Genomic DNA, 26210 nt, shown 5'->3' with positions numbered 1-26210 from the left:
AAAAGATAAGCTAGGCCTATATTTGATAAGTCCCATTTTTGCTGTAATGGCAGCACTCAGTCTGCTTGAACTCCTCAAATTTGCGTAAACCCGATGATCATATAATCCATAATAATTTGAGAATTATCCAAAGTGCATCTTGTGCTTGACCTTTTGTACAATGGATTAGTGACCTAAACAAGTGCCGCATCTTAAATATTTCTCTCTCATTTGACACGTGTTTTATTTTATTTTTTGTTTGTTTGTTTTGCAATATTAGGATTCTTATTCTATTTGAATTGTCATAAGTCATTCATTTCTTTCAACTAGCCTAGTTTAAAAATACATTAATGTAGGCTACATTTACTTTTCCATTTCAAACATTATGAAATCAGGAAAGGTGCGAAATGAAAGCAATAGACTTTCATGTGTTAAAATGTGTTAACGTTCTTTCTCGAACACCACAAAAATTCTCTGATGATGACACGCCACTAGCTCTTGTAAAGCAACACGTGAGCATCTCTGTAAAAGACTGACAGTTTGAGGATGACATGCCCAAAGGATCTGTGGCGTTTGGGGTTGAGACAGCGCACTTTCCTCACTGAATCACAGAGCTGCTGTCAGCATGGGCTCTTTATAAGCGTTTTACTTTTCATTAACGATTTTGACATACGAGAAATTTTCCTCTTTGTCTAAATACTGGAAGCGAATCTCGACAATATCAGCGCTCAACTGTGCGCGCGGTGGAGGACAGCGCTTGCGAGCTTCATTCAACGGAGAGGCGTTCAGCTGACACCCGATGTAAGCGGTGTCATCCCCGGGAAACTTTTAGGATGCAGCGATCACCTGTGGAGGATGCCAGCTGCCTCTCAAGATACTTATTTTGGTAAGACTTTCAAACTAACTTTAGCCTACATTTTGAAGTTTTGTGTGTTCACGTTTGGGCTAACAAACCTTGAAACAAAATTGTGCTTTAGGACACGTGTGTATGTTTGCGTTTAAATAGACATTTTTCTAGTTTATTAACATTTCGTCTCTACTGGATAGCTACTCAAACTGCACCTGATGACTGATAGCCTACATTCATTCAAACATTAAAGCCAACACTGTAAAAAATTATATGATCAATAAGTTATGACAACACATGTTTTACATTGCTTTTAAGTTATACAAGATTCAACTATTTTCTGAGTCAATTTAATGTAATTTAAGTTGAAATTACTTTAAAAAAATCAAGTTGATTGTACTTAAAAATGTAAAGGCAGCAACTTTTCTTTTTTCTTTTTTACAGTGAAATTTAATTACAAACTAAGTTTTTTATTGTTTCACATAGGCTATAGATACAAGTGTGTGTGTGTGTGTGTGTGTGTGTGTGTGTGTGTGTGTGTATTTGTGTATTCACTTTTCAGAGTTTTTGGAAAAACTTTTTTACAACCTCAAATGTTACAATAGGCTACAATTTATTCAGAGTGCGATAAGTACAGTAGACGCTTACAAACAGAAGGGCTCGCCTGAGGATGTCACCATAGCAACATCACGCCGCTCGAGCATTTTTTTATTTCAATATTTGATGACATGTTACAATAGTTTATTATTTAGATTTTGATATCAGTGATTGCAAAATCACAACGTTTTGTTTGAAATGTTTAAAGGTCCTAAAAGTAAAATGTTGTTTGCTCTATGATATTACGTTAAAGATTCCACTCAAAGTTAATGGAACAATTCGAACACTGGTCACGTGACTTGAACGTGTTATTTTTTTTATAGAACTGTGCATAATCATAGACTAGAAAATAACTATACTTCCCTGTACATCTCTCCTTAGAAAATAACTTGAGTTCACTTCAATTAAAATATTCACAATGTTACAGTTTTCAACATCTGTTTTGGCTGTTTACAGGTGGACAAACCCTATAATGAGAAAGGGTTTTAAGGAGAAACTGAGGCCATCTGATGTTTATCAAGCACCCAGTCAAGATGCAGCAGACATTCTTGCAGAGCGTTTGGAAAAGTTAGTATTTGCCGGCTTACCTTTAACTTTGTGATTTAAAATGTTTTTTACAGCTAATTACAGTTCATACGCATGTTTCTTGCTCTGTAATTTCTAATTAGCCTACACCCAATTTTTAACGTGCATTAGAATTTAATTTATAATTTTTTTTTAAAAACATTTTATTAAATATTAAACACAAATCCCCTATTATATCATATAAATTGATATTTCCCCCGTATATTGTTATTGTTGGTTTAACTTAAAAACGTAAGTTACCTGATTGCCTTAAAATTTGGAGTTAAGAGCTAAACATTTAAGTTAATACAATGAAGGAGATGGTTTAAGAAATATAAACTCAAAATATTATATTATCTGAACCACATTAATTATCTGAATTTATTTGACAAAAGTTGTGATAACAAATCATGAAAATGTTTTTTGACAGTGTGAGAATATTTTCCTAAGCCTCTCAGGAAACAGAACTGAAAGAACTTTCACTCATCTTTTTGTGAAGTGAGCAAATTTACATCATGAAGTGACCCCTCTATTGTGACTTGTCCTCACCTCACCTCCTGTTACTTACCAGAGCCAAATATCCCACCTTTTAGGGGTCTGTGTGCTGTTTTTGACAAAAGACAGGAGAAAAGAAGAATAAAATGTAGGCAATCCCTGTAAATGTCACCCTGCCTATTCCAGTAAAGTTCCTCTCATGCCAAATAAACCACAATACATTCATGCCAGTGCCCTGGTCTAATGGGCATCAAATGTGACCTTTTAAATGGCCAGGCTCCTGGAGAGTGATAGATGATGAGCATTTTTGTTATTGCTCTAAGGTGAAGCACTGCTGGGAATTTGAACTTTTTATTCAATTAACATGTTGGAGCAGTCTCCCCTGTTTCCCCAAGCTTGTCAAGGTCTCTTTGCTCTGTTTAATAAGTTTGCTAAATCACCTTGGTTATACAGGGGTGCACCAAACAATGTTGACAAACCCGTTTAATTGTGGGTGGGTGGGTTGGATGCTGTTTAACTGTTCCATTCAGTTTTCTCTCTCTCCCTAAACAGAGAATGGGACAGAGAAGTTGCATCTGGCAAGAAAAAACCCAGTCTCCTGCGAGCCTTGGCACGATGCTTCATAGGACCTTTTCTGTTATTTGGCTTCCTCCTATATATAGGCGTAAGTGTTCAAATAGTTTGTGTCTGTTTCCTTTTTTTTTTGTTCTGGGATTGGTGTTGATCTTCTCTTAATTCAGCAGTTTGACGCTTTAATGAAGAAATCTACAGCAAGGTCCAAACGTACATGTATATTTGCTAATTGTTTGCACATGGGTGGATATTGCTGGCTCACTGGTATGAAGTTATGTGATTCCTAGTTATGTACTCAGGTAACAGTGCAGTGTGACTGTCCCAGTGAAGAAGCCTACAGCATCTAAACTATTTTTCACTTGTCACTTTATTATTTTGTCGTTATTATACTTTGGACATCAATTTAGATTTTTCTCTAAATAGGAATTATAAATGTGTCAAACTGAAGGTGCTTTGTCTTTTTCTGGTAATTTCTGTTACTATTCTCTAGGAGGCTACAAAAACAGTGCAGCCACAGCTTTTAGGGCGGATCATTGCGTCATTTGACCCGGCCCATGAACCGGAGCGAGCAAATGGTTACTTTCTTGCCTTTGGACTTGGCTTGCTATTCACTGCCCGCTTCCTCCTGCTCCAGCCTGCCCTGTTTGGGCTGCAACGCCTGGGCATGCAAATCAGGATTGCACTCTTTAGCATAATCTTTAAAAAGGTTTGTTATCTATGTCTACAATCATCTTTCTCTGATACAAGTATCTTTCCCAACATCGTATAAGTGTATGAATTTCTCTGAATCTTGACCCTTAGACCTTGAAACTTTCTAGCCGAGTCTTGGACAAGATCAGCACTGGTCAGCTGGTCAGTCTGATGTCAGCTAACCTGGGCAAATTTGATCAGGCGAGTATTAAAAAGAGCAAATCGCTTCACTTTTTCTTCATGTTTGCTGGATGATAGGTCACTGTTTGATTTGGAAGTCTAAAAATATTGATTTTAGAGGGATATTTTTCTTTTATAGAACATTGAATTGAATGAAAATCCATACAATGCACAATATATATAATAGTCGTAGAAAAACTGAAAAGATACTGGTACTTTTTTTGCCAGGACATTTTTCTGTTAAAGGTACAAAAGTTATTCAGCCAAGAGCAGTGAGTGAATTTCTCTTTGTCTTTTGGTCATGACCCCAGTTATTGCAAGCCGTTGCGATATGCATATTGCGATATATACATTTGCGATATTTCGATCATTTCGATATATTGTGCAGCCCTATACTCAATTTCTTTAGAGTATATATATTTAATGCATCCTTGCTGAATAAAACAATTTCTTTAAAAAAAAAAAATCATATTGACTCCAAACTTTTGAAAAGTAGTGTAGATATATCCAATTTGTAAAAAAAAGTTTAAAAAAAAATAAAAATAAAAGGTTTGCATCTCGCACAGAGGCCAAAAAATAATTCTCCAGAGAAGACTCCAAACTAATTTGAAATAAATACACTGGCTGAGCATTAAATTTGGCATAAAGCTTCAGAGTGGAGCGTAGCTGAACTCTGGAACGTCCTAGGAAGGTAGAGCCAATGTGCTGAATATTGATACACTCTGCAAGTGGTCTGAAGCAATTAGCACCTGTGTTTAATATGGGTTCTTCGAGTGTCCTTTCTTTGGAATGTATGAGATGTTTTTGTAGCCACTGCAAATGTGCCGAAGTGAACAAACTTTTCTAAATGGTTTCAAAAGTGTTCTTAGATATGGTTCAGCATGCCTGATATAGCAGGACTTGCGTGGCACAACTATGCAAGAAAACAATGGCATTTAGCTAACACATAAGGTGAATGAATGACCACAGAACAGGAGAATGAACAAGAAGAGTCTAAATTTAATATCTGACTCTTTAAAAGTTTTTTTTAAATCCTAGGTGTCAGCTTTTGAAATAAATTTAAATACAGTTTTAGATTTTTAATTAATGACTAAACTTTAATCCCCAATCTTGTATTCACTGTACCATGATGCATTTCTTTTTTCTTTTTTTTGGTACAGAGCCTGGGTATGGCCCATTTTGTATGGATATCACCATTGCAATGCATCCTGTGTACAGGGCTTATCTGGGAACTCATCGATGTCAATAGCTTCTGTGCACTTGCTGCTATCTCGTTACTGGGTGTCTTGCAAGCCTTTCTCTCACATAAAATGGGTCCTTACAAGTAAGTCTCAAATGTACTTTTAGCCTTCATCCAAACCAAAAAGCAAATCTTGTCCAATGATGCTCCCATTGACAGACTAAAACTGGCACATATTTGTTTAAGAGTTTCTCTCCAAGTATCCTTTATGCTCCCACAAAAACATTCCATTTGTGATTCATGCTGGTTAAAGGCTTTGAAGAGTTTGGACAGGTAGTTCAGTTCAGCTCCTGTAATCAGAAGGCTGGTTAGCCTTGTGCCTTGGAGATATGTAAACAATGCTGGTCAGAACTGCTACTGAGACAGTATCACACACACACACACAAACTCACAATCAAGCCAACTCCAAGGAACATTGTAGACATTAACACAATGCTTAGTCAGATGTATTAAACACCCACACTGGAGTGTTTATTACAGTATGTACAGCATGTTCTGTGAGCACAGAAATCATTCCAACTTTCTGTGTTTTTCTGTTTTCCATCAGAGCACAAAAAGTGCTACTGACCAACAAACGGTTGGCTTTGACCTCAGAGATCATGGAGAACCTGCATTCGGTGAAGGCCTATGGCTGGGAGGAGATAATGGAGACCCTCATCAAGAACATCAGACAGTAAGACCAAAACAGTTTGTGGATGTTCTCCACTTTTTGTTAAAAACAAGTCAAGAGAATGTTGATTTTATTCAGTGTATAGCCTCACATGCCCAGACCTGACATGAAAAGCGACCAATTTTTTATTTCTTTTTACATGCCATTTTACACGCCATATTAACATTAAGATTCAGTGTTCAAGATACATTTCTTATTATTATCAATTTTGAAACAGTTGTGCTGCTTAATATTTTTGTGGAATATCTTTGATGGATAGAAAGTCCCAAAAACATTGCTTATTTGAAATAAAAAATTTTTGTAACAATGTAATAGTTTTTATAGTTTTTGCATTCTTGCTGAATTAAAGTATTAATTTTTTTAATGTGTGCATATCAAATAGTCCAGTTTGTTTACAGTTTTGCTATACAGATTTGATGCCCTTGACCTGGAAAACTTTGGAGAATTCAGTGATTATTTCATGTTCAAAGGCACTTGTTGTATCAACCCAGTACTTTGTAAACACAAATTTGTTTCCAGGTGGATTGATAGACAATTTGAACTTTCCAGACTGAGAAGAGCTTCCCATTTTTGTGACCAATATATGCAACAGTCTGAAACTGAGACTAAACGAGTGATTTAATTAAAGTGAACAGTTTGAAAGTTTAATCATTTAATTACATTTCTGTCCTACACATTATTTAATTCCTATTCCTTTAATATTAAGTGAGGTTCTTTCATAAGAGATTATGGATCAGCAGAGTGGGCCTGGATCAGAGAAACTTGAAGCCACAGTCTCCCACTGTTTCTCTGTAGTATTACATTTAATGCAGCACACGGTGTGCCTTTGTGTTTTTGTTATCAGCTCAGTCTCGGAGAATCAATGTGCCATTGTTTTTTTTAGTTTTTTTTAGATATTTGATCTCTCATGACACAGTCTCCAAATATCCTACCCATCTGGCATTCGCCTTCAGATTGTCATTTTTTTCTTCCCGTAAAACTTTATAGGGATGAGGTGAAGTTGACCAGGAAGATTGGCTCCCTGCGCTACTTCTACAGCTCTGCATACTTTTTCTCAGCCATCTTTGTGATTGTGGCCGCTGTGGTGCCCCATGCCCTCAGTCGCGGTATCAACCTGCGTCGCATATTCACCACTCTCTCCTACTGTATGGTGCTGCGTATGACTGTCACTCGTCAACTGCCCGGCTCCATCCAGATGTGGTACGACACCATGCGGCTTATTTGGAAGATTGAAGTGAGTCCACAGACTCTACAAGTGACACAAGTGTAGCCCAGCCTGGGTGTCACGAACGGTAGTTTAGCACACACGATGAAGAACATGAGATACAAATGTCTTTAATGAATAATCAACACAATGAATAAAATGCCATTTTAGTAATATTAATGATAATGCTAAATGATATAATATGAGTATGAAGGAAAACATCTCTGGTTTGGTGTTGATAAAAGGGAAACACTCCTCTATACTACTCTATATATGTCTGAAGAGCACTATTTTTGGCATCAGTATATTATTGTGTATAACTGTACTGAACTTTGAGATAATGTTGCTGTTACCATGATCTTCTCTTTATCCAAAGCTCTACCTATAACATTAACTAATCTACTTCATCTAGGAATTTCTTAGTAAGGAAGAATACAAGTTAATGGAGTACGATCTCAGCATCACAGAGCTGGAACTGAAAGATGTGACTGCTTCATGGGATGAGGTACAGTTATGCATTCACATTCTTTTGGATTAAGCACACCTCTTCTTCTAAAATCAAAATTTTGTACCATCAGACCTTTCCTTTCAATCAGATTGAGATTGAAAAACAATTCCTTTTCACTTTTGAGAAGCAGGTTTAGTGAACGAATTGCTGCCCTTTGTTGACTGATTTTCGTGTATTTGATTAGAATTGCATGTTCTGTTTAGTAGCTTCAAGGCTAGTAACCCATAAAGCCTAACAGAGGTCACAGATAAACTTTGAATTACTCGAACCACATTAGGTGATGTTCTAAATCAATACAAATCACTTTGTGGTTCCTTTTCAACACTCAGAGAGAACAGAACAAGAGGAAGAATCAATCACTGTTTGAATGCATTCAATGTGTATGTGTTAGTGCAGTGTAAATACCCTTTATCTGCGTTTCTTCAGGGTCCTGGTGAACTTCTAGAAAGGATTAAACAGGAGAACAAAGCCAATGGCCATCACAATGGAGATGCAGGCCTCTTCTTCACCAACCTATATGTGACTCCTGTACTGAAGGACATCAGCTTGAACCTGAAGAAAGGAGAGATGTTGGCTGTTACCGGTTCTATGGGATCTGGGAAGGTAGGTGTGGTGCCATTTTTATTCAGTTGTAATCTGCCATAAATTCATAATAACCCTAAAACACAACACACTGCAATATATATATATATATATAGGACAAGAGACTAAGCAATTCTAACAAATTATTCACAATTACAGTGAATAAATGAAAGCCCACTACAGTGTGTGAAACCTTTAATAAGCTCAAATATAAGCTACAATATAAAAGGATGAGTAAAGCTAGCTGTTTAAGAGAAAACAAACATTTGCTAAAAGGAAACAGTAAGTTTGTCATTGTTCAGACATAATGTCTATATTTATAGAGCTCATTGTTGATGACCATCCTCGGGGAGCTGGTTCCCTCCTCTGGGAAGATCCGACACAGCGGCCGAATCTCCTACTCCTCCCAAACAGCCTGGATCATGCCTGGAACCATCCGAGACAACATCCTTTTTGGCCTGACCTATGATGAGTATCGTTACAAGAGTGTGGTCAAAGCATGCCAGCTCGAGGAGGTACTGACACATTGATGCTCTTCAGTCCACTCTTTGTGTCTGTCATTTCCTTAGTCTTACTCCATCTCCAGTTCCCGTCCCTCTCTCTCATTTATATTTCAATCCCTCTGTCTACAGTATATTGCCTGACGTCACTCATCTCTTTGCTCAACCTAACAAGTCCTCCTTTTTGTCCTGTCTCAAGTTCCTGCTTTGCTTCTGTTTCTGTCTTTCCCTTCTCTCTCTCCCTCTACATGGAATGCTCACCTGGCAATGGAACTGAGAACCTTTGTTAGATGTAGAACTGTGTCATATTATCCCACTCATGGTTTTCTCCCTTCACTCTCAACCTCTTGATACCAAAGAAGCCAATCGTGTGCAACTATCAGCAGCCAAAGCGTTGAGTGACAGGGCCCTTGTTTAACTGAGTCGTACATGAAAGAACGGTCAGAAAGGAGATCTGATGAGAATACATTCATGTCCAAGCATTAGGCCGCAGTGTGAGATTTATTCGTGCTAGTGGATGATGTATTACATACTAATATATATATATATATTAGTGATAATCGTATTGCAAGGCTTTTTCTTACACTGGAAAAAATAAATAAAAATCTTAAAACAAACAAAGAGAAATATGATTCACAAGATATTTAAAATTGTTTTTAGAGAATATATTGAAAAAAAATGTTTTTCCACCAAATTGGTCAAAACAAAAAGCATTAGGCTTGCAAAACTGAGTGAGGTTTAAACTGAAAACAAGTACAAATACTTGCAATTTGGACAAAGAAAAATAGAATTTATTCAGAGTAAAGTATATATATATATATATATATATATATATATATAAAAGACAAATACGTTGCAATTTATATATATATATATATATATATATACATATTGACACAGTATTCACAGTATATATACATTATATATATATATATATATATATATATATATATATATATATATATATATATATATATATTGACACAGTATTCACAGTATATATACATTATATATATATATATATATGTATATATATATATACATATATATACATATATATGTATATAAAATACTTTGCAATTTGGACTAGGAAAAATAAAACTTATTCAAAGTAATAAAACTTATTCAGGGTAAAAAATATATAAAAAAATAAAAATATATATGTATGTATTCTTGAATGGTCTACGGATGTTCAATCACGGTTAAATGGTGTAGTGTGTTTTTGAATGGTGAACCTGGGATGTTTATAGTCTGTCAGTCCCCATGTTTCCCATAGGGAGAAAAATTAACATGTTTCCTCACAAACAAAGCATGTTTTACAGTAAATGGTGATTAAGCACAATTTATGACTGTTTGTTGCGAAACATCCAGACTCTAACAAAAGGAGATCTTAAAGAGCAGTGTGAGGTGGCTATTGTCATCACAATGGTTGGTAAGGCCATAACAACAGAGTGTGAGAAGTTAGCCACTTGTGTGCTAACTAGCAAGAAGCTGCAAAGTATTGTAATTTTTTATTGTACATAATGAGTCTTTATTCAGTGTATGCTGACAAAATCAAGATGCAGACACTTACGCTTTCGTTACTTAATCTTCTAAGTCAAGCACTAGAAACAAGCTCTCAATGCAAATTGCAAGACTAGCAGGATCTAATAAATGGATTTGTGGAGTCTTTAAAATGTAAAGTGGAAACACGCCCATGTTTAGTGGGCTTGTGTTATCCACGCATTTTCTTTGTAGCACCGATTCACTTGCTTTTCAGTCCTCATTCATGTTGTGTCTGAGCAGTAAACCCCAGCATTTCCATCTTTAAGACATCAGTGCTTCAGTGTTCCCCACTGATTTGTTTGTGTAGTATTTAAGAGTCTTTCTCACTGCATCACGTAATTTAATTATTATTTTTAATGCTCCTAAAATGGACAGAGTTGATGACAAGGTAAGAACCTCCTACATGAGAATCATTCATCTCAAGTTGCATGTGGTCTCTTAAAAAAAAAATCTTAATCCAGTTTAACATTGTCAGGCTGGTCTGCTGGGATTAGAATGGGTTTTGGGAACTTGTCAGCTAGCCAGACTGGCCAACTGACAAAATTAGCTGAAGATTACCTGAAACCGTCTGAGGCTGGTTAAATTTTTTTTAGCATGACTCATGACCCAGACAGCAACATAGTGTCGGCCCAGATCTGGGCCACATCTGGTACGCATGGAGTCCACATGTACCAGATGTGGCCCGGACCTGGGCCGACACTATGTTGCTGTCTGGGGAGTTTTCCCATTCAATATGTCACGAATGTTTTAAAGCACCAAACATCAAACATGCACAGTTTACTAACTATTCCTGCTGTGAGTGTTTGTTGTGTGTGTGTCTGTACTTCAGAGTCAAATAAAATAGCATGTGGTTTTCCATAAATTTCTCACTATGTCTTACTTTCTCTTGCTCTGTGTGATGGCGTCATCTGTTTTATTGTCAGGATCTGGCTGCTCTTCCTGAGAAGGATAAGACACCTATGGCTGAGGGGGGTTTAAACTTGAGTGGGGGTCAGAAGGCTCGTGTAGCTCTGGCCAGGTATGTCACACATTTCCTCACCTACACTTGAACATCTCTCAACTCCTCAGATGTACACCAGCACCTGTAGTTTACTACACAAAAGAGTCCTCACTTTCCCTATGGCTGCTCTTTCCCACAGAAGTTTAGGGAAGAATTGTATTCATATACGTATGGCATTTTAATAACTGCCACAACATCTCTCTTAGATTTACATGGCCATAAACGTAATATTAAATCTTACAACTGAAAACAATCTTACAGCCATAAAATGAGAGTTTGACAACCTTTTATTGTTTGTTTATATGGAAGCTTGTGTAACTTTTTTTGTCTTTTGCAAAGTATGTTTTATTAGCAAGTCTTATTATAGGGTGAGTTTACTGTATTAAAATATTCCTTAAAATAAATGTTATGAAATACACTTTATTAGTATTTAAATGATGAAATTCTCACTAGTTAAAAATATCTACTTTAAAATGTTAAAGTATAATTTTTACCTGCACAGGGCTGTTTACAGAGATGCTGATGTTTACCTGCTTGACGCACCATTTACTCACCTGGATATTGCAACAGAAAAAGAAATATTTGACAAGTATGTATATTAAATTCTCTTTGGCATGGTAGGAATTATGCTCTTCAGGATTCTGCTTGGATTCATTTGACTTATTAATTTCTTGAATAAAATAATTTCGTCATGTAGCATTTTGACTTTCATTAAAGCTGCAGTCCGTAACTTTTGGCGCTTGTGCGGAAGAACATTGTGTTACGAACTGCTCCGAGACAAGAAGGTTGAGGATCCAAATGCAGTTTATTTAAAGTGTTATTCAGAATTGCAGTCAAAATCCAGCCAAAGGTCATACACAGGCAGGCAATCCAATAAACAGACAAATCCAGAGGGTGAGGCAAAAACAGGAAAACCAGGACACGGGCAGAGATCAAGAACCAGGAATAACAACAACAAAGGAAATGCTCAGAAATGCAGTGGAATAACGTACAAGACTTTGCAGGGAATAATGAGGTGAACCAGGCTTATATAGGGTGAACTAAACAATATAATGAGACACAGGTGAATGTGATAATCAGGGATGATGAGTCTGGGCAGTGAATTATGGGAAATGTAGTTGTGAGTGAATCATGACAGCTGGTGACGTTACACATTGTAGCCGGAGCTACTTCTCTCTGACTATGACGAGTCACGGAGTTACTCCGCAGTGGTACGACCCGAACTAGTCGACAATAGTCTGAATATAAACACTTATTATAGGTGTACCATAGTGACTCAGGATAAGACAAAAACACAATTTGTAAAATGGATTCATGATGTAGTCGCTTATTATATACATTTTGTACATTTTGAACACACAAAAAAGGTACGGACTGCAGCTTTAATTCGGAGATTGCTTTTTGCCTGTTTTCTGACGTGGCAGACTTGGGATCAGAATTTCTGTCCGTCCAAAAGAAATAAAAACGAATTTGTTAACAAGTGCATAAAACAAAACTATCGTTTTAGAATTTCCATCTTTAATAGAGTTCAACAGTTGGGTTCGGCAAGTAAAATCCCATTCATTTTCTCCATATGGAATTGATTTTAATCCATTATAATTTGATAAATTACAATTAACCGTTAAAAGACAGATCTACTGTGAATCTCTACCAATCAAAGAACTGAAACGAGTGCTGCATATGACAAAGAGTACATCTTTATATTTATCCGTCATATGCCTATGCCATTTGCAATTCTTGGGATTGCGGTTCCTTTCCCTCATTAAAGTCAATAAGTACACAGTCTTGTACCTTTGCTTTTTGTCTGATTTTCAAATACTTTCTTGGTTCAAATCAAAGTTTGTAATGTGATTCATCACATAGCTGGTTGGTTTGTTTCATGGCTTATAACTCTTTCATGAAAACTTTTTAAAAATCCGTATGGAAAAGTCAATGGGAAAAATACCTCTGGAACCAAGTCCGTGAAAAAAGTGAGCACTGTTGCTCTCCTTACACAAAAAGTAAATGAATTGTGATCTCTTACCAATAGAAGGGACACAATCGAAATGAGATGACAACGTATACTATACTGGAGTTCATTTGAGTATAATTGTGAGTAAAATTGATGTATAATCTCATTTTTATGTCTTTACCCAGATGTCTTTGTAAGCTGATGGCCTCCAAGACACGCATCTTGGTAACAAATAAGATTGAGCATTTTAAGCGGGCCGATAAGGTCCTGCTGCTCCACAATGGTGAAAGTTTTTTCTACGGCACCTTCAGTCACCTTCAGTCAGAGCGTCCTGATTTTAGCTCTTTGCTTCTGGGTTTGGAGGCCTATGACAATATCAGCGCCGAGCGCCGCTGCTCTATCCTCACAGAGACTCTCCACCGCGTCTCGGTGGATGAGAGCGCGGGCATGCGACCTGAACGCCCCTCTTATCGCCAGGTGGGCCCCTCCATGCCCAAGTACATCGATGAGAGAAAAGGTTCAGTGATCGTCAACCCTCTTGGAGCAGCTCGTAAGGCATCTTTCATTCAGGGACCGGAGGAAGAGGTCCGGAGGACATTACCTGACCGGAAGTTCTCCCTGGTACCCGAGAACGAGCTAGTAGATGAATCTTTCTTGGGAAGCGACGTGTATCATAACCACGGTGTGCATATGGCTGGTCAGAGGAGGCAGTCGGTGTTAGCTTTCATGACCAACGCACAAGGCCAGGGCCGTCGTGACCACCTCCAGTCTTCTTTCCGCAGACGGCTGTCCGTCGTGCCTCAGAGCGAACTGGCTTCTGAGCTGGACATCTACACTCGGCGCCTGTCGAACAGCACGTATGACATTACCGGGGTCCTGGACGAAGAGAATATTGAGGTGAGGAAAATTCTTGCACTGACTGCAAAATATTCATTTTCACACTAGGCTTTAACATGGTCTTATTCGCTTCTCTTTGCAGGCATGTTTAGCTGATGAAATAGATGAAATAGAGGAGGAATTTGAAACGACAAAGTGGAACACATATGTCAGATATGTGTCAAATAATAAAAGCCTTCTTTATGTTCTGATCTTCATCCTCAGTGTTGCTACAGTTGAGGTAATCTTTATGGATTGTCTACTGTATGTGTACTGACGTGTTCTGCATTACATATGAATATTGTTGACGTGTTTCCTAATCATATACATTAAGGTACATTTCAGGTCATTAAGGATTTTTTAAATAGATTAATACTTAATATTAATACTTAAGATTTTTATTTCAAACAAATGCTGTTCTTCTGAACTTTCTATTCATCTAAGTGTCCTGTAAAAAGTGGATCACGGTTTACACTAAAATATTAAGCAGCACAACCGTTTTTACCATTGATAATAATGTTTTGAGCACCGAATCAGCATATTAGAATGATTTCTGAAGGATCATGTGACACTAAAGACTCCAGTAATGATGCTGAAAATTCAGCTTTGCCATCACAGGAATAAAGTAATTTATTAAAAAATATATTAAAATAGAAAAGTCATTTTAAATTGTAATAATATTTTTAAAATATTTCTGTTACTACTGTATGTTTGATTACAAATGCAGCATTGGTGAGCATAAGAAATCTCTTTAAAAAAAAGAGAAAATAAATCTTACCCCAAACTTTTGAACTGACGTGTACATCTAGATTGGCTAATCTTAAAGATTTCTTATGTGTTTTAGGTTGCAGGATCTGTAGCAGGGATTCTTCTGATGACTGAGTAAGTGTTTTTCATTTCCTCAATCTCAGTTAACTGTTCTTCCAGACAAAACTAATCTTTTTAGTTGTCAAGCATTCTTCAGTGTTTAATTTTAATCAATCCACAAAATACTGCATTTTAACTATTTTGTTGCAGTGAACTTTGGATAGAAGAGAATAAACGATTTGAGCCAAATATGACAAAGTTCTCCAACATGTCTTCACCTGGAAAAAACTCTGCAGTCATTGTGACCCCCACAAGCAGCTATTACATTCTCTACATCTACGTGGCCACATCGGAGAGCGTCCTCGCAATGGGATTTTTCCGGGGTCTTCCATTTGTGCACACTATGATCACAATCTCCAAGAAACTGCACCAGAAGATGCTACGTGCTGTTCTCAGTGCACCCATGTCTGTGCTCAATACTATGAAGACAGGTCAGTGTTATGTAAGGCTGAAATCTTATTTCCAAAGGCCCAGTTTCTGACTTAATACTTTACCGTTTGTATCCTAATATAATTTTTTTGCAGGACGAATCATGAATAGGTTCACCAAGGACATGGCCACAATAGATGACATGCTTCCTCTCCTCATGTTTGACTTTGTCCAGGTTTGTGAATTCTTTAGTCAAAAGCATTTAATTGATGGGTAGATGAGTTTCTGTTTAGTGTAGGGTTGCTCAGTCTTGCTTTTGGAGATCTACCATTCTGTAGCAGAGTTCAGTTTCAACCAGGGTTGCCAGGTCTGCAAATCAAAACCCACCCAATTGCTAATCATAACTAGTCCAATCGCGTTCCGGAGGGGGTCCTCTGGGTAAAATCGCATTTGGGGTCAGAGTTCAGAGGTCAGAGTTTAGCTTCAACTGCAAAAACTTCCAACGACAACAGTGTAAAAGTAGCCTAATTCTGCGGGTAAACCCCAGCCTTGGCCACACTGGTTTCAACTCTGACGAATTCACACACTCTATCAGTACTTTATAGTATACTAGAACACTATGTCCCAAACAATAACATGCTCCAAAATAGTATGTCAAATGGACTAGAATGTTTTCCTACAGGCTTTCTAACACACATTTATGCTTTTTGGGCCAATATTGCCAACACTGTCTTGCAGTGTGGAAGAGGTTTGAAACTTCTGTATAGACAAATGTGATGTGTTTAACTTTCTTTTTCAAATATACAAATATTTCACCAAAACGTTCACCAAGGCTGCATATTTGATCAAAAATACAGTAAAAAGTACAGTGTTATTGTGGAATATTATTACATTTTTCCATTTTAATATATTCTAAAAAGTCATTTATTCCTGTGATGGCAAAGCTACATTTTCAGCATCATTACTCCAGTCTTCAGTGTCACATGATTCTTCAGAAAACATTCTAATATTTATATTTGGTGCACAAGAAACTTTTCTTATTACTATCAATGTTGAAAACAGTTGTGCTGTGTAATATATTTATGACAACTGAGAAATGTCCTTACTTTCACTTTTGATCAATTTAGTGCATCCTTGCTGAATAAAAGTATTCCTTTCTTTTAAAAATACAGAACATAGAGTCTATGCTTTTTTTTTGCTTTTCTTCCAACAGTTGACTTTGGTGGTGGTTGGATGTATTCTTGTGGTGTCCATCGTGCGGCCGTACATATTCCTTGCGGCCACTCCCCTTGCCATTATTTTCATTGTGTTGAGGAAGTACTTTCTCCGTACGGGTCAGCAGCTTAAACAGCTGGAGACAGAAGGTAAGGCCAGATAGTCTGTGCATTCTTTGCATGCAGTTGTTAGATACGTCTTTGCAGTTGGCAAAGGGATTCCTGACGCACTCTGCATGCTGGCGTGTGGCTTGTTGCCAGGGACGAGAGGGCCAGTTTGACAGGGCCCTGATGGGAGGTCAGTGCTAGGTCCGAAAACAGGGGAGGAGCAGAGGATGGATGAGTTAACCAGAAAGGGAGAGGATATCTCAGAGGAAGTGACATGGGCGGGAGGTCAGAGCTTGGTCTCTCAACCAATCATCTATGGTCTATTGCCTATCTGAATAAGGCAAACCATTTCTGTTGGTCTCTCTGTAGCTCAATTGTCGACACTCTTCCCACTGTCAGTCTGTCCAGGGCCTGAGAGAAAGCAACTAGGGCTTTCCGTACTTTGTAATACTGGGCTGGCAAAACCCGACCAGGGATTTCCTCTGCTGCTATCCTGATATCATTCACTTATAGTCCACAAGTGATGAGCAACAAGCTTCATGGCGGGGATCCCAGAAAACTGCGCAACTCTTTTGTTTTTCAGACAAAAGGAGCTAAAGGCATTTTGCCTATAGAAAGGGAAAGGAATGCTGCCAGGAAAGCCGACATGAATGAGAAAAATGTGAATATTTAGTAAAATCGTGGGTAGCTGAACTTGTGGATTAGTTCATTTTGTTCATGAGTTCACCTAGAGGCCAAAGGACAGAGGGCGAGACTTTTATTTCTTCCTTCCTCTTCCTGATGCCTTCTGCTATTGGAAAGGTGTGGCATACAGTAGAGTAGATGATGTCCAAATACAGTTAGCACTTGAGATTGACAGTTAAAGGAGTAGTTGACAAAAAAACAATCTAAAATTCTGATCCGTTCTAAACCATTAAGTATTTAAAATTGAATTGAGAACGCTTTTTAAATGAATTTGAATTGAGGTAGCAAACAGGATGCAGAATATCAATAATAAAAAAAAAATGAAAGGAGCATTAAAATGAATCAAAATTCAGTAACCCATGTAATGCAATGGATTTAATTAGAAACATACTTGCAGTAGTAACATTATACTGAAATTTTTTACTAGAAACAAACAAAAAACGAGGTGGAACGGGGTGGAAAAACACATAATTTTCATTCAATTCAATTACATACGGTTAAAAAATTTGGGCCGGCAAGATTTTGGCAATGTTTTTAAAAGAAGTCTCTTATGTTTACCAAGGTTTCGTTTATTTAAAAAAAAAACTTTAAAAAAAAACAGCACATTGTGAAATAATATTACAATTGAAAACTTTTTTATTTGAATACTTTTTAATATATTTTAAAATCAGAAATCATTGCTATCATTCTAAGACTCTTTTGTCAATCTCCAAAATTACAAAAAGTCCTCATAAAAATGGCCCATACACCAAAATTAGGTTTGATTTGAGCGTTACAGTGGAGGACTAGATTTGCACACATCGTATGCGACGCATCGTATTGCTTCAGAAGACTTGGAATTAAATGAATATACATAGTTGACATGTTTTATTCTTCTCTCATCACAGCTCGGAGCCCCATTTTCTCCCACCTCATCATCTCGCTGAAGGGTTTGTGGACAATCAGGGCCTTTGAGCGACAGGCTTACTTTGAGAACCTGTTCCACAAGACCCTCAACACCCACACAGCCACCTGGTTCCTCTACCTGTCGACCCTACGATGGTTTCTCTTCCGCTCCGACATCATCTTCGTGTTCTTTTTCACTCTGGTCGCCTGGATTGCGGTAGGAACCAACCGTAAGAGCGCTCTTCCGTCTGTATCTAGGCAAGATATGTGAGATTGAACCAAGCAAGCAGTAGAACATGTTGAGTGATGCGGATGCCACTGTTTATTTGATGGTTCTCGGTGGGTCCAAAAAGCCAATGAACGCTTGATTTAGTGGGTTTTACAGACAATTGGTTGTATAAAGAGATAATTGTGAACAGTGCTTGGAAAATGCCTTTGAAGTGTAGAAGTGAGGTCATTGTGAGCACCCCTGCACTTGATGTTTATACTTGCTTGTTGGTGCATGTTAATGCATGTGTGTTACTCCACAGAGGATAAACCGGGTGAGATTGGTATCATCATATGCCTGGCAATGCTCATTCTAGGCACCTTCCAGTGGTGTGTCGCCACCAGCATTGCGGTAGATGGAATGGTACGTGCCTTTTAGTTTTCCTCCCTGAAAACAGCATGTTTTTCAGTTGTTCTACACTGCAGAAATTGTCCTGTTCTGTAATGCTGTTGAAAATAATGCCTGATTGAGTTTAAGCAACACTGACAGGCTTATCAAGGTGCAGGACATTTTGTTTTCCTTCAGGAGAATACTTACAATCATACTGATACACATATACAGAAGTGGCTCTTTATTTTTGCCACATGGTGTAACTGTTTGCACACCCATACTGCCTTCCCAAGCACACGCAAACACAGAGGCTAAGCATCATTTAAAGGCTAAACAAACCACATGCAGCTTGGACCTCGGTGGACCTGATTACATCATAGCTCTTCTAATCCTTCTTCCTCCAGATGCGTTCTGTTGACCGGGTGTTTAAGTTCATCGACCTACCGTCTGAGACACCCAAACCAGACAAAAGCAAAGGCTCGGATCTGATTATCGAAAACGCCAATGCACAGGCTGACTCAAGCTGGCCTAACCGTGGTCAGATCGATGTGCGGAATTTAACAGTCAAATACACAGAAGCGGGTCACGCTGTCCTTAAGAACCTCTCCTTCACTGCGGAGGGTGGACAGAGGGTACGTACAAGCAAATCCTAGATTTAAAATCCTCTTTACACGATTTAAACGTTACAAAAAGAAATGCTAACAAGCTAAGTTTTCTTCAAACGGGGCATTTTGGAACAGTGTTGTAGCAAGACATTACAATGGAATAAAGCTTGAATTTTGCAGTAGGGTCTAAAAGTCAAAGACTACTAGTGAAAATGCTTTTTTTTTTGTATTTAGTCTAATTGAATGCATTTTTTCATTACAAATTATATTCTCTGCATGACATCTGAGCTTTTGTATAAAGGAGTTCAGAAATTCAGTGGCACAAATTAGCAAATTTGATTATTGGCCTATAAATAATCTAGAATTTTTAGCCATAAAATTGCTTAGTTTTATGTTTTTCAAAATCTATACTATATCTATATGTGAAATGTGGTAATAACAACAATGCTGGAGCTGAGAAAAATGGAAATTGTTTTTCGTGTATCCTTTTCTTCAAATCTGAGCACCGTTGAGCCAAGTCACAGGATTTGATTTTGGTCATAATTCTGTATTGAAAAAGTTACTGCATTTTGCCTTTGTAGAGCAATGTCAGTGATGAGCAACATATAGCAGATTAGATAAAGACTAAAATTCACTTTTTGCATAAGAGTCTCATATGTCTTCAGCCTTATATTTGTCAGATTCTTTTGTGCTGACAATTTCTGTGAGTTTTGTGATGTATATTGTAAGCAATCCATGTTGGAAAGGCATTAGCTCAAGCATCCATTATAATAGAATGTGTTACATGTATTTCTCAAGATGCACTTCTGTATTTCCATAGCATTGTAATATCGGGTAGACAAAAACTACCCGCTGCAACAGTGTAAAAGTAGCCCAATTGAAAACGGGAAAACTGTGGATTTGGCAACACTGGTCAGATTGATCATGTGCTCTTTTTCAGGTGGGCATTTTGGGCCGAACAGGTTCTGGGAAGAGTTCTCTGTTCAATGCTCTTCTGAAGCTGGTTTACACAGATGGAGATATCTCCATTGACGGGGTCAACTGGAACAAAATTCCTCTTCAGAAGTGGAGGAAATCCTTTGGCGTGGTGCCTCAGGTAACAGCGGTTCTGGGAACAGCTTTCATCCTCTCTCTTGATAACTTTTAAAGTTGTATTTTTGTAAATGTCTCCTCCTACACCACCACAGAAAGTCTTCATCTTCACGGGACCATTCCGCATGAACCTAGACCCTTATGGCTGCCATAGTGATGAGGAGCTGTGGCGGGTCACAGAGGAGGTGGGTGTCTTTGCTGCAGGGGTCCAGGGGAAATGATCAATGACTGTGAGGTCAAGTGGTTTGATGACCCTTTTTTTTCTAGAGTTATTCAAAGAAACTGGAAAAGCATTGTCTTTCATGCCTTTACTATGGCAACGCTTTACTTGCCATTGAGCATTTAACTCTTTCCCCACCATTTACGGAATTTTCTGGCTTTCACTGTTATGCGTTATGGGACGCTATTAGGCATCTTCTGAAAGAGTACCGAATCTTCTGATCACAACACATGCGTAGAAGATGCAGAAAAAAGCAATATCATATGCAATCATATGCATATGTAAAATATTGCGATAATCTACATTAAACAACAATAATCTGTTAACATTAGTTAATGCACAGTGAACTAACATGAATGAACAACGAACAATTGTATTTTGATTAACTAATATCAACAAAGATTAATAGATGCTGTAAAAATATATTGTTCATAGTTAGTTCATGTTAATGAATGCATAACTAATGTTAATAAATGAGACCTTATTGTAAAGTGTTACCCACAATAAAATTAAATAATTAAACATAAAATAAAAATGATTACAATAAACTCAAAATGCAAATAAAAAACCTTTCTTAACTAACTATACACTTTAATTATCTAACAAATTTATTTTATAAAAGAATCACTATCAAGGTTTCCCAAGAAGTGATTAGAAAAATTTCAATTTTATTGTCTTTTACTAAAATAAATTTCAACATTTCAGTCAACTGATCTTCATCAGCCACAAAAAAACATTTCCTAATGCTTGACGAAGGTCTGCCTGAAACATTGCATTAAATATATTGCATGTTTTGCAAGCTGTGGTGGTGTGTGGGATTATTTTTCTTCTCTGATTAGTTGTTATCTTACGCACCTATCAATTTTTTTGGGTGTTTGAGGTTTCCTATTTATTGTTTATAAAATAAGTGACCTTTTCAAAAGCAAAGCATGAGGTCATTTGGTTTGTCCATCGAGAAAAAGCTCAGGACTTTTTTTGTGAACCAGCGATTACATGCTTAACCTCCAAATGTTCTCATTTCAGGCCCAGAAATGACACACCTTTTCTTTATTTAGTTTTAACATAGGTTTTGGATTTGGCAAATCCATTGGACAAATGGATATTTTTTTATTTTTATGACAACAGTATTTTAATTCAATGACATTTTAATTTTTTGTCATAAAAAATCAGTGTACTTTATTATAGACATTGGGTCTATAATAGGGTGAATGCTAGTAGTAATATCTTAGTGAACATTAAGTATGAGCATTATTTAAGATTAGCATAGTATTCCTTAATGAACTGCAAGTATGTCCTTTTCCTTTCTTGTAAATGCAATTTGCTGGAAGGCTTCAGTGAGCAGTTATTTCTGTGTTTGTGTGTGAAGGTCGGTCTCAAGACACTGATTGAACAGTTTCCAGACAAACTGGACTTCCAGCTGGAATACGGAGGTTATGTACTGAGTAACGGCCACAAACAGCTCATATGCCTGGCCCGCTCCATCCTCAGCAAAGCCCGGATCCTCCTCCTGGATGAGCCTAGTGCCCATCTCGATCCAATGTGAGTCCTAACAACACCACACTACCTGTTCCACGGATAACACCACTGGCTCAATACAAAGTACAATGCATTCATGTCATGATGAATAATGGTAGCTGTGCTGTCTTTGGTTTCAGAACAGTAAAGGTGTTGAAGAAGACATTGCGACAGTCCTTTTCTACATGCACTATATTACTGTCTGAGCACAAAGTGGAACCGCTGCTCGAGTGCCAGTCTTTCTTGGTAAAGCTTTTGCACTACCTCATTCTATACCACCGAATTAAATGTCATATTTCCTTTTTTAACCATTATTCACATTTTTACTGGTGACAAAAAGATAAAACCTAAAGGTAGCGTTGGCAATTTCGGAGCGGCTAGCAATATCAAGTTAGCTTTGAAATCACAAGATCCCACCCTCCCTTCTGAGCGCTCTCTAAAGCCATGCCTCCTTCAAAACACATCATGAACACATGGTAGATTCTGCAAAGCGTTACGAGACGAGAGACGGCATTAAATTACCTCATGTCTCAAAGCACATAACATTACAAAAATAATGAACTTAAACAATCTACAAAGCTCCAGTTGTACCACCTGACTGCTGCAGATTCATTTCAGCGTTGATAGTGTGGACATAGAAAAGCTTAAATCCAAGTCTGAGGACTCTTTTTGGTCATTTTTTGGTCCTGAGACTTTCACAGATGATGTACATTTTAATATTTAGACCACTTCTATTATTGATTGCTATCAGGATGTGAAGAGAGTTTCGACCAGTATACACAAAGTGTTTATTAAACAAATTGCCTACCCTACCTTTAAAACAATTGTAGGCATATTTTGCTTCACTAGCAATACCAAACAATAGCAAAAATAATGAGCGCTTATTACATTTACAGTAATTTCTGTCAGGTGGTAGGGACAATTTATCTGTGGTATCTGTGCGAACATACACTACCGCTCAAAAGTTTAAATAAATGAATACTTTTATTCAGCAAAGATGAATTTAACTGATCAAAAGCCAGTCAAACATTTATGTTACAAAATATTTTTTATTTCAAATAAATGCAGTTCCTTTGAATATTCTGTTCATCAAAGAATCCTGAATATATAGGCTATAACACTTTCTAAAAAATATTAAGCAGCACAACTGTTTTCAACATTGATAATAATAGAAATCTTTCTTGAGTAGCAAATCAGCATATTAGATAGATTGATTTCTGAAGGACCATGTGACACTGAAGGAACTCAGGAATATATTACATTTAAAAATATATTATAATAGAAAATGGTTCTTTTATATTGTAATAATATTTCATAATATTGCTGTTTTTACTGTAGATTTGATCAAATAAATGCAGCCTTGGTGAGCATAAGAGACTTGGTTAAAAAAAAAAATCGATTTTTAAAAGTTTGTCCTCGATCTCTGTTGCAGATGATGGACAAGGGTCAGGTGAAGGCCTACGATTCCATTCAGAAGCTGCTGAATGAGACCAGTCATCTAAAGCAGGCCATAAGTCCAGCCGAGCGCCTCAAAATCTTCCCTCGACGGAACTCTAGCATGCGCACGCCTCAATCCAAACTGAGCTCTGTTACGCAGACACTACAGGAGGAGGCAGAGGACAATATCCAAGACACTCGCCTCTGAGCATCACAAACAACTGGACATTCGGATGCTTCCCCATCATGCTTTCTAAAGGTCTCCAAATGGTACATTATATTGGATGACCTACCTTCAGAACACATCTGACATTTATTATGAAAAAGATTTGTATTCTTCCTTAATGTCACAGGAGGTACTCAATATCCTCTCACAAGGCCAGGAATAATGGAACACTGTAAGAAATATAATGCAACTTTTGTGATTCATCTCTGTTCTTTCTTTGATCATATCAAATGTATTCTTTTCTTATTTCTCTCTGAACGTTTAATTTATTAAATTATAGTGAGACCACATGTGCAGCAAAATGGGATCATATGAATCATGTAAATGGCAAAACAATTACTCTGTTTTCTCATTTCTAAGGCCTGTCATGGAACTAGGAAAGGCACAAGCAAAAACAGTGATTATTTTAACTTGTAAATATATATCTAGGACTTTTCTGTGAAACAAATATATTTTTCAAGACTACATTTCTCTTTTTTCTGTGTGACACCAACTTGTGTTGTAGTGGGAGGTTTCAGGGGAGAGGCTGAATGATTTGGTTTTAAACATACACAATGTTAGCATTAGGTGTGTGGAGAAAGAAAACCCAAGAGCCGATGTCTAGGATAGTGCATTTTTAATTGTTGTGCTTTGAGGAAACAGGACAATTTCTCTGAACCTCATCCGACAACTATAATACAGTTAAACATCAGAGGTCGACTATAATCTCTTCTGTACATATGAACAATACTGACTTTAAAAGAATACTTGTTTATCCTAAATGTTCAATACAGAAGACAAATGAAAGTTAATGCGTGCCGCTTCCAATTTCATAGTTGGGTTTCACACAAGGGGAGGGGTCAAAGTTCAAGCCAGTCACTGAGCACGCATGAGAGTAATTGAAAATACTAATTATGGCTTAAAGAACAAAAACAAAATATCCCGTGTTCGCAATGGCGGTACTTATTGCCACATTCAGTTTGTTTGGAAACGAGTGAAAAAATATGAACCAAAATTTAATATTACAAACAATATATACAGTTTTCATATTCCCTTCAAAAGTCCTCCAATGTACAAGCGTTCACACACACACACACACACACACACACACACACACACACACACACACACACACACACACACACACACACACACACACACACACACACACACACACACACACACACACACACACACACACACACACACACACACACACACTAATCTATACAACATTTAAGTTCCCAGTTATTATTTACACATATTTGGTAAAACCCTGATTTCGACAGTTTTAAAAACTCACCTTTCACTTATTTAATGATAAAACACGATTGATTGAAAATACTAAAGAGCAAAAAGACTACCGGCTCTTACTTTGATCCAAAACATTTGACATAAAAGGCAAATTGTAAAGTGTTCAAGCAGTCTTTCTCCTGTTAGTTTATCTTTCTTTTTTTCCTCAAAGTTCTTTACTTAATTGAATATATTAAAACTATGGTCCCAAAAGTACACAATGTAATATATTGTAACAAGTATGGACAACATGTACAAATACTTAAATGCTGCCAGTAACCTAACTTCACAAAATAGAGGGCAATAACAGAATGAGGGCAAAGGGAGGGCAGTGGGAGGTGTCTATCCATGGTTACTGTAGTTTTCATTACAGTTGGGGTCCAGGAACCAGATGTGGCTTTGTGAGAAGTTGTTTGTGTTGTTGTGGGGCAGGATCTGCCTTGCTCTGCTGCTCGTGGAAGCTCTGCTAGGATTGCTGATGCTGTTGCTGCTGGTGTTCACCTGCTGAGCTCCTCTGCTGCTGGGAACGGGCAGATGCGACCTGGGCCTCGTCACTCGCCGAGGAGAAGCGTGACCACCGTCAGTCTTTTCAGAGACAAAGAAATACACAAAAAAACAACATATTTGTACAAAAATAAAAGAAAGAATGTCCTTCGAATGTGCTTTGTTCCAAAAACTAGCAAGCAACCTACAGAGGTAACATTTTAAGGCAAATCCAAGATGGCAAATGAGGTGTTAACTGGTTCATTCTCGTGTTACGCAGCACTTTTGAGCTTCCGCAAGAACAAATGAGGTTCATTCTTGTGTGTTATGCAACACATTTGAGCTTCCGCAAGAGCCAATGAGGTTTGTTCTCGCGCGTCAAGCAAGTACGGTTGCGCTTCTGTTTGATCAATGTTTATATGTGAATAAAAGCCTAAATTCAATCTGTTCATCATATAAAGCGATCAAGTCTTTTCAGAAAATTTGTACTAAACCGCTCCATTCATAAGGATTAGTTTTACAATCCCTTTATAAACTTTTTGAAGCGTCAAAGTGGTAGTTGCGTAGCTGTCAATGGAGGGACAGAAACCTATCTTTTTTTTTTTTTTTAAGAAGAACAAAAATAATGAATAAA

At 37.4% G+C, this 26210-nt stretch overlaps 2 protein-coding genes across 2 annotated transcripts in view; one reads left to right on the top strand and one right to left on the bottom strand.

The window, feature by feature from the left end:
* The first annotated feature begins 523 nt into the window (after positions 1-523).
* On the top strand, positions 524-25021 carry cftr (CF transmembrane conductance regulator). Its single transcript, XM_082181313.1, has 27 exons — positions 524-865; positions 1880-1990; positions 3035-3146; positions 3546-3761; positions 3857-3946; positions 5086-5249; positions 5713-5838; positions 6823-7069; positions 7452-7544; positions 7974-8150; positions 8453-8644; positions 11098-11192; positions 11677-11763; positions 13311-14022; positions 14105-14242; positions 14846-14883; positions 15019-15299; positions 15393-15472; positions 16451-16601; positions 18131-18358; positions 18659-18759; positions 19131-19358; positions 20272-20427; positions 20519-20608; positions 22010-22182; positions 22299-22404; positions 23591-25021. Exons 1-27 carry the CDS (start codon positions 813-815, stop codon positions 23801-23803), a joined length of 4458 nt encoding a protein of 1485 aa, XP_082037439.1. The 5' UTR covers positions 524-812; the 3' UTR covers positions 23804-25021.
* Positions 24421-26210, bottom strand: part of cttnbp2 (cortactin binding protein 2) — a 49880-nt gene continuing 48090 nt past the window's right edge. Inside the window, exon 23 of the mRNA XM_082181312.1 lies at positions 24421-25678. Within this exon, the coding sequence (XP_082037438.1) occupies positions 25436-25678 (243 nt within the window). The 3' untranslated portion in view covers positions 24421-25435. The remainder of the gene's footprint in view (positions 25679-26210) is intronic.

This window comes from Leuciscus leuciscus (assembly GCF_965113295.1).
Source record: "Leuciscus leuciscus genome assembly, chromosome: 10".
In the NCBI taxonomy this organism is placed as follows: domain Eukaryota; kingdom Metazoa; phylum Chordata; class Actinopteri; order Cypriniformes; family Leuciscidae; genus Leuciscus; species Leuciscus leuciscus.
Note: the sequence above shows the minus strand (reverse complement) of the source record. Positions and strands in the feature narration are given on the sequence as shown.